The 9,990-nt window shown below is 37.3% G+C and overlaps 1 protein-coding gene across 2 annotated transcripts; it reads left to right on the top strand.

Annotated features, from left to right (window-relative positions):
• The first annotated feature begins 1,007 nt into the window (after positions 1-1,007).
• On the top strand, positions 1,008-6,782 carry LOC104220301 (phenolic glucoside malonyltransferase 1-like). 2 transcript variants are annotated; one of them, XM_070155579.1, is made up of 2 exons: positions 1,008-2,327; positions 6,499-6,782. In XM_070155579.1, the coding sequence occupies exons 1-2, from the start codon at positions 1,044-1,046 to the stop codon at positions 6,532-6,534; spliced, it is 1,320 nt and encodes a 439-aa protein (XP_070011680.1). In that variant the 5' UTR covers positions 1,008-1,043; the 3' UTR covers positions 6,535-6,782. The 2 variants fall into 2 exon arrangements, with proteins under 2 accessions (XP_070011680.1, XP_009769443.1); XM_009771141.2 differs by lacking the exon at positions 6,499-6,782 and having other exon boundaries at positions 1,008-2,563.
• The last annotated feature ends 3,208 nt before the right edge of the window (positions 6,783-9,990 follow it).

A 9,990-nucleotide genomic window follows, 5' to 3' on the forward strand; every position in this document is an offset into this window, starting at 1 on the left:
GAGTGGTCCAAAATCCAAAGTAACATCGTACAGTACTCCCTGAAAATGGGAATCAAAGTCTTGTGCAATCAGCAACGTACAGCTTTGCTTTTGAACGTTCACTCTTTCACCAACCAACGCATTGATAAAGTTTTCCATGATTGAGGTATTATGTACTATGATTAAGTGATTCACCTAGGAACAAATCACTTAATTATATTTATATAGATAAAATTATAATTGTAGGCGTTTGAACATTAATTTGATGAAATTATAATTGAAGTTTTTTCTATATTTTGCTTTTCTTTGTTCGTATTTAAGATTTACTGAAGGAAAAAATCGATTTGAGGAGATTTACCATTATAAATTTCCATTATATAGGCATGAATCAAACAATATAGCTCAATAACATAGAAGTTTAAGAACTTTAATAGTATGCCCTCAAAGAAGGCGCATAAGACCAAAATATACCTTCCATATATGACCGTTTAAAATAAGGGCACATTTGAAGCAAATATTAAATAACATGAGCACGTTTATGCCAAAGTATTAACGATGAGCGAATTCGCTCAATTTCGCATAGTTTAAAGACTTATTTGGGCCTTTCCATAAATAAAAAAAAGTATTTGTTAACAGTTTAAACATCAATTTTACTGTGGAAAAAACGTTTGAAATTTTGTAAGTAAAACTTGAATTTCACTTGAAAGTATTATTCAAATTAATTTTTCAACTTCAAATTCTCTATTTTACGTTGGAGTAGAAATAATAAACCAAATTTTAAAATAAACATTAATTTATACTTGAAGTTCAATTTAAAGTAATGAAATAATCGTAATGACCAAATGGGGCTATTATATTAACTTTAAAATGAAACGTGTGATATTCCAAATCCATATTGGCCATACAATATATGCAATGGCGATTGGTGTGTTGTCGATGTACATGTCAGAGTCACGGACCCAACTTTTTACTTGTATCACTTTATGTGTGAAGTAACTTCTTGAAATTCTTTATATTGAAAAGCCAATTACCATTGTGTATTCTTAACCAAAAACGTTACACTAATGGCTTCTCTGATTGAGCAATGTCAAGTTGCGCCACCTCCCGGCAGTGCAGCTGAGCTCACACTTCCTCTCACATATTTTGATAATCTATGGTTACTTTTCAACCATAACCGGCGAATTTTGTTCTACAAATTCCCTATTTCCAAACCCGAGTTCGTCCAGACCATTATTCCTACTCTTAAAGATTCTCTCTCCCTCGCTCTCAAACACTATTTACCCTTAGCTGGCAACGTTGTTTGTCCATTATTAGATTGTAGCAGTTATCCTGAATTGCGTTATGTAACAGGAAATTCTGTATCTGTAACTTTTTCTGAGACGAATATGGATTTTGATTTTCTCGTTGGTAACCACCCTCGAAATCTGAAGGATTTTTATCATTTTGTTCCTCAATTGAGAGAACCTAAGGATGCACCTGGGGTCCAATTAGCTCCCGTCTTAGCCATACAAGTGACACTTTTTCCGAATCATGGCATATCCATTGGTTTCACTAATCATCACGTCGTTGGTGATGGAGCTACCATAGTAAGGTTCATAAGGGCATGGGCTTTGCTTACCAAATTCGGCGGAGATGAGCAATTCTTAGCGAATGAGTTCATTCCGTTTTATGATAGGTCCGTGATTAAAGACCCTCATGGACTAGGGAAATCCATATGGGACGAAATAAAGAAATATAAAGCGAGTATGTGTGACACTATGACTCCTCCTGATAAGGTTCGTGGTACTTTTATTGTATCACGTGATGACATCTTGAAGTTCAAGAATTTAATATTATCAAGACGACCGAACTTAACTCATGTAACATCTTTCACAGTAACGTGTGCTTATATATGGACTTGCTTAATAAAATCAGAGGCCTCAACAGGGGAAGAGATAGACGAGAATGGAGTGGAGTTCTTCGGATGTGCAGCAGATTGCAGAGCGCGACTCAATCCACCAATTCCTCAAACTTATTTCGGGAATTGCATAGTCGGGTACGTTGCAAGAACAAGGCATACTGACTTAGCAGGAAAGGAAGGTTTTACAATTGCTGTGGAATTAATTGGAGAAACAATACAGAAAAGGATGAAGGATGAGGAATGGATCCTAAATGGTAGTTGGTTTAAAGAATATGGTACAGTAGATCAAAACCGTTCGCTTTCAATTACTGGATCGCCAAAATTTGATTTATATGCTGCTGATTTTGGTTGGGGAAGATTAGAAAAGTTAGAGTTTGTTTCTATTAACAATAATAATGGCGTAACGATATCCCTCAGCAAGTCCAAAGACTCAGATGGAGATTTAGAGGTTGGTTTGTCTTTGCCCAAAACTCAAATGAACGCTTTTGCTGCAATATTCACTCACGGGCTAAGTTTTCTGTAGCAAACTCTAGTTAAAATTCTAGTCAAGATCAAATTCCTTATCTTTTCCTAGTGCAACTATCAAAAAACTATCTTGAACCACAAAGAAATAGCTGATCTTCGTGTGGAATGAGATGTAAAAACTAGTTATTTGGATGCTAAATAAAATCCGTTGTGGTTGAATATGGTTGAAATATGCTTTAACGTTATTTTATTATGATTATTGACAAGGGCGGATATAATGTGTTACCAATGGATTCAATTGAATTCATAACTTTCTAAGCAGAGTAAAAATTCGTTAAAATTGCAAAAATAGTATGGCAAAAATATTCGGACCCCCTAGACTTAGCAACTTTTATTTAGTTCTCCTTAAATTTTACGTGATTTTTAATACCCCTGAACTTAGAAATTTAATAGTTTTGACCCTCCTAGATGTTGATGTGACAAAGAACGTGAATACACTCTCTTTTAGGCGTATGGGAGGGAAGAAAAATTGAAAATTAGCTTCTAGATGGGGTATTTTTCAAATATTAATTGACACATAATCAAATATAATGATTTATTATTTTCAATTGTATTTCTCGTTATTTTTTCTTAATATACACTGCATATTTTTTCTCAATTGTACTTTTTTTAAATACAATAAATATATTTTTCAACTATGTATTTCTTAACTTTTTTCCTGTCCAAATCTACAAAATTTAGTTGAAACTCCATTTATATTAGCCAAATAAAAAGAAAATTTAGCCAAAGTAATGAAGTTCAAATAATATATTTTCTACAAAAGGAAAAAGTACTATGTATTTTTATTTTATTTTCATGCAAAGAGTATTTATTTAAACTATGTATTTTTCTTTTTCGAATCAAATTTGCAAATATTTCGTCGAAATTTTACTATTTATAGACAAAAAATTTATTTAGCCAATATATAGAGTTCCAAACACGTATTTTTTATTTTATTTTTTAGATGCAATGATAATATGTAATAACTATGTATTCCTTCTTTTTCTGACCAAATATGTAAAAGTAACTTGATTATATTAGTATCTTTAACAAAATAAAAATTAATAGTCAAATAATTTTGTTTCAAGTATTTTTTCATACATATCTTAGCACAAAAATAATTTAAATAGTTGGTGGACCTAAAAAGATAAGAATATATAATTTTAATGTAAAAAAAATGCCATATAGCCAAAAAAATCCATACGGCAGCGCGTGTGTCATACTCGCATGGATTGTCAGCGCCGGGGGGGGGGGGGGTCGAGGCTATGAAAATTGCCAAGTTTAGGGTGGTATTAAAGACCACGTGAAGTTTAGGGTGAAACTAAATAAAAGCTGCCAAGTTCAGAGGGGTCCCGAACTATTCTGTCAAATAGTGAATATGAACCCATAACTTAATATAATGGGATCAATGTTAAAATCCTTACAAGTTGAACTCATAAAATTTAAATCTTGGATCCGCCTCTAGTTATCGAAGCTCATGAATGTGTCGAATAGGGATGGCAATGGGGAGTGTGGGTGCGGAGTGATGCGGGTTTTTGCTTATGCGGGGCGGAGCGGGTGCTGGGCGGGTTGAAATAATTTTTGTTAAACTCAACACGATTTGGGGTGGCTGTCACGACCCAAAATTCATTAAAGGTCGTGATGGCGACGAACACCACTGTTAGGCAAGCCAACACCTGTGATGACCCAAAGGGTCACTTGTATTTTAGAATCCAAATCCAGATTTTGAGGCCTTGAAAACCTCATTTCATTTTTTCTCGATTTACGTGTGCAGTCCGGGCGTGTTTCTGGAAAGCTTTTATGGGAAATTTAAGAAAAAAAGATTGATTTTGGCCTTTAAAATTGATTAAAGTTTACTTCGGTCAATATTTTTGGTAAACGGATCCGGACCTGTGATTTGACGGTCCCATATGGTATGTAGTAAAATATGAAACTTGGGCGTATGCCCAAAATCTAATTCCGAGGTCCCCAACCCGAGAAATTTTTTTTTAAAGAAAAGTGTTTGCTGAAAAAATATAAGGACTTTTCGAAATGAAATAGTGTGTGATCTTAATGGTATCGGGCCCGTATTTTGGTTCCGGAGCCTGGTACAGGTTTAAAATAATTATTAAGTCGAATTTGTAAAATTTGGTAAGAATCAGAATTGATTTGATAAAAAATGGATCCTTGATTGAGAAAATAGAAATTTTAAACTATCTTATGAATTTCATGAGTATTGGTGGTAAATTCTTTGTTTATGATGTTATTTTGGCGATTTGATCACACGAGCAAGTCTGCATGATGTTTATAGACTTGTGTGCATGTTTGGTTTGGAGCCGAGGGCTCGGATGAGTTTTGGATAGGCCACGGAGGGTTTTGGGACTTAGGAAAATTTTTGTTGCAACTGGTGCTTTGTTGCAGGCTCTGATCTCGCAATTGCGACGTCAAGCTTCGCAATTGCGAGCCTCTCAGGCTTGGCAATTGCAAGGGTTTTATTTAAATTGCGAAGAAGCCCCTTGCCAGCATTAGTTCACAATTGCAAACATCTTCTTCGCATTTGTGAAGTCAACATGAGGTCAACCTTCGCAATTGCGACTAATTGTTCGCAATTGTGACAACAGCAGACCTTGCAACAGGTTCGTATTTGTGAAGTCTATCTCGCAATTGCGAAGCTCCTGTCGCAAATGCGACATCTGCAACTGAGTAAGAGGGGTCTTGAGCGGGATTTTCACTTCATTATTCAAAATTTCAAAACCTAAACTCCTAAGGGTGATTTTTCTAGAGCAAGTTCTTCCCCAAATCATAGATAAATGAATCTTAACTCTTTTTCTTCAATCTATTTCATCTTTTTACATGATTTCATCTCAAAATCTAGGGATTTTCATGGGAAATTGGGTGTTCTTGGGTAGAAATTAGAAATTTCAAAATTTGGGGATTTGGACCTCAAATTGAGGTCGGATTTCAAAAGCAATTGCATATTTGGGTTCGTGGGTGAATGGGTAGTCGGTTTTTGGTTTGAACTTTGAGTTTTGACCAAGCGGGCCCGACGTCGATTTTTGACTTTTTGGGAAAAATATTGGAAAATCTATATTCATGCATTAGAATTGGTTTATTTAGTATTTATTGTTGTTAGTAAGTAAATTATGACTAGATACAAGCGGATTGAAAGTGGAACGAGAGGTAAAGCGGTAATTTAGGCTTGATTTTGTCTGTGGAATTGAGGTAAGTATTTGGTCTAACCTTAGCTTGAGGGATTAGGTGTTGTGGTCGTATTTGCTACGTGTTAGTGTTTAGTACGACGTATAGGTGTGATGACGAGTATATATATGTTGGTGTCGAGCATGCCCATGAGTCTTATACCATGATTGTTGTGACTCTTATTATGTTCCGTCCATGCTTAAATTAATGATTATCAATGTTGAACAAGACTTATGAAAATTTCGTGGTAATTGACCGTTGTTGAGTATGGGCTCAAGTTGAGATTTATTTTGTGAAGTAACTGTTGGAATGAGATTGGTTATAGCTGAATCCCTTGCCGGGATGTATTTATTTCTCTTGTTGATTCCCTTGTTAAGATGTATTATTTTCTATTGTTTGGGTGAGAAAGAGTGTAAAGCATGAAGGGTGATGCCGTACATGATATTGTGAGTGTGTGTTAATACACGAAGGATGATGTCGTGCCGATATTGTGAGTGTTAATGCACGAAGGGTAATGTCGTGCCGATATTGTGAGAGTTAATGCATGAAGGGTGATGTCGTGCCATGATTATGCGAGTTAATGCATGAAGGGTAATGTCGTGCCGTTTCTGTTATTTCTTATGGTGAGAATGAGAGTAAAAACACGAAGAGTGATGTCGTGCACGTGTTACTATTTCATTATTTCTATTGATACAAATATGGTGTTCATATGCTTCTCTGTTTGGATTACTATTAGAATTTGATATTCCCCGCAACATGTTCTCTTTCCCATCTTTATATGTTATTTCCTGTTATTATTTTTCTGTTCGTATATGAATTAACTACACAGGTTTACATGGTTGTCGTATCCTAGCCTCGTCACTACTTCGCCGAGGTTAGGCTCGATACTTACCATGGGGTCGGTTGTACTGATAATACACTCTGTACTTTTTGTGCAGATTCCGGTGCCGGACCATGTGAGTAGCTTGAGGTAGCTGCCTTCAGTCCCGGAAGACCAAGGTAGATCTGCTGGTGTTCGTAGAGCCTGAAGTCCCCCTTTCCCCGTTTTAGTTTTCTGCTATTTTTTTTTACTTTGAGAACAGTTGTACTTCTTTTAGAATTATATTTATAGTAAATCTTAGTCATTCGTGGATTGTGACACCAGATCTATGGGGTAGTTATGTACTTAAGTTGTGGCACTGTTATATTGTTTCCGCATTTTTTAATTATTTTATTTAGCTAATATCAGTTTCTATTTGATTAATAAAAATGGTGGTAAAACTGAAATTGTCGGCTTGCCTAGCTTTCACGAGTATGCGCCATCACGATTGTCACGACCCCAAACCAGACCCAGTCATGATGGCGCCTCTCATGAAGACAAGGTCAGCCGACACAATTCCCAAATCAATCATTTTCCATTTAAAAGTGGTTTTTATACCATTTATAAACCATTAATCTCATAATGAATATTTAAAAGAACAATGCTGAATAATTACACAAGCCCGACATCGGGGTGTCACTACTCATGAGCATCTACCAAGGTCTGAATCAACAAAACAATCAAGTGTACTAAGTACAGAAATGGAAATGAGATGAAGAAACAGTGTTGCGAACGTCGTGCAACCACCTTGCTAACCATGATGACTCCACATCTGAGCAATCAATACCCGCTACCGGGTTCTGAAATACCTGAATCTGCACACGAGGTGCAGGGGGTAATATGAGTACTCCAACCCAGTAAGTAATAAGAGTAAATAAAGACTGAGCGGTAGGAAACAATGAATACACATTCATGATAAATCAATAAGCACACAGGCTGCTAATTCAGAATACGAGTCGATCGTCTTATTAAAATCCAGCCTTTTGGAAAAAATCATTTGAAAATGCTTTCCGACAGTTTCAGTATGGGTTCAATACCATTTATAATAAAAGAGATGAAAAACCATAATCGGCCCCTCGGGCAAAACATAGCTCGTAAGCAGCCCCTCGGGCAAAACAGGAATCATAAACACCTCATAACATGAAAATCTCAGTGGAAATAACAATGTCAAATCAGTGATTAAATTCTGAACATCTCATAAACCCCAACTTAAATGAAAGTTGTTTTAAAACATTTGTTCAACACTTTCGACAGAGGCTCAATATAAAGATGAGTGAAAACAGTCAATAAATCAACATATTCGATAAAAACTCATTTTAAAGAGGAGTGAAAATCAATAAGTTCATAAAGAGGCCCCTCAGGCAAAGTATCACTCATGTGCATGTATATATCTATCGCCCCTCGGGCAAGCCTCTCAATCACTTGTGACTCAACTCTTACCAATCAGCGCTCACACTTAATAGGTACCATATAGTAATTGTTGCGGCGCGCACCCCGATCCATATATCGCTGCGGCGTGCAGCCCGATCCATATATCTCGTCGACGGCGCTCACTGGGGGTGTGCAGACTCCGGAGGGCTCCTACAACCCAAGCTCTATATCGCTGCTGCGTGCAACCCGATCCATATAAGTATCGCTGCGGCGTGTAGCCCGATCCATATATATATATATATTGTTGTGGCGTGCAGCCCGATCCATAACTTTATAATCCTCACAACCAGTCTCTCGGTCTCTCTCAGTCATTAACCTCACAATCATACTCTCGGTCTATCTCAGTCATCAATCTCACGATCACTTGGACCATCAGAAAAGTAGGGAACTCAACCCAAACAGTTTTCATATTTTTAAGAAATAAAGTGATAAACCAGATTTAAATAATAAACAGGTAAAACATGACTGGGGATATGATTTCAAAATAAATATAGTAAGGAAAAATAGTGGAAGTTCCCCTAAGGGTCAGTAGGTCGGCACAAGGCCCCGAACATGGCATACAACCCAAAATATAATAACATCAAACAATTAACTATCAATTACGCATTAAAATAATCGTTCGGAATGGACTAAGTCACAATCCCCAGCGGTGCTCTACGCCACGCTCGTCATCTAGCGTATAAGTCACCTCAACATAACACAATGATGTGTAATCCGGGATTTCAAACCCTCAGAACAGCATTTACATTCATTACTTACCTCGAACCGGCTAAATCTCTAGCTCACAACGCCCTTGACCCTCAAATCAGCCTCCACGCGCGTCGAATATATCCAAAATCAGAACGAATATGTCACAATATGCCAAGGAAACAAAACCCAAGCGAAAACAAATCAAAAAGTGCCAAAAATCCCGAAATTAGCAAAACCCGAGCCCTAGTCCCACTTCTCGAAACTCAAAAATTTTCACATTAATAGATTCCTTATCTCCCCACGGGTCCATACATACCAAAAGTTCTCAAATCCAACCCCAAATAGTCTTCCAAATCCCCAATTAAAATTCTCAAAATTTTAAGCCCTAGTTCTTCCATTTTTAGCTTAAGTTCCATGAATTTCTAGGTTAATTTCACAATAGAATCACGTTTTAGGTTCAAAAATCTTACCTCCAATCAATTCTCCTTTAATCACCTTCAAAAAGCTCTCAAAATGCTCAGCTATGGAGGGAAAATGACTCAAAATCGAGGATGAAATAACTTATAAACTTTTTGCCCAGTTCTGACTTTCCTTCTTCGCGAACGCGGTCAAACTCTCACGTTCGTGATGCACAACTTATCTTGACTAGATTTTCCTTCTACGCGATCGCGACATAGGACTCGCGAACGCAATGCTTTGCCTAGGTGACCCTTCGCGAACGCGACAACACACCTGCAAACACGAAGCACAATTTCACTTCTAATCCACTGACTCAAATCCTTCTATGCGAACGCGACAGTACCCCTCGCAAACGCGATGCACCAAGCTCACTCCCCTTCGCGAACGCGTGGCTTGCCTCGCGAACGTGAAGGTAAATTTCACACCTTCCTCCTCTTACTCTTCGCGAACGCGAGGACCCTTATGCGAACGCGAAGAGATAAATTGCTGCAACTGCTGAGATCAATTTTCTGCAACTTTCCAAACTCAAAAGTGGTCCGATTGACCACCCGAAACTCACCCGAGGCCCCCGGGACCTCAACCAAAAGCACCAATACATCCTAAAACCTCATTCAAACTTTCTCCAATCATCAAAACACCTCAAACAACATCAAATTACCCAAAACTCATCGAATTCAAGCCTAAGTTTTCTAAAAACGTTCGAAATATGCTTTCGATCAAAAACCCAACCAAAACACGTCCGAATGACCTGAAATTTTGCACACACATACCAAATGATATAACGAAGCTACTGCAACTCTCGATATTCCATTCCGACTCCCGGATCAAAATCTCACCTACCAACCGAAAATCGCCAAAATCTCAACTTCACCAATTCAAGCCTAGTTTTACTCCGGACCTCCAAAACCAATTCCGATCACGCTCCTAAGTCATAAATCACCCAAAGAAGCTAACCAAATCATAAAAATTCCGTTCCGAGCTCATATAAAAT

This window comes from Nicotiana sylvestris, chromosome 8, assembly GCF_000393655.2.
Source record: "Nicotiana sylvestris chromosome 8, ASM39365v2, whole genome shotgun sequence".
NCBI lineage: Eukaryota > Viridiplantae > Streptophyta > Magnoliopsida > Solanales > Solanaceae > Nicotiana > Nicotiana sylvestris.

Coding starts and splice junctions, on each gene's coding strand:
- LOC104220301 (XM_009771141.2), top strand. CDS start 1,044: ATGGCTTCTCTGATTGAGCAATGTCAAGTTGCGCCACCTCCCGGCAGT.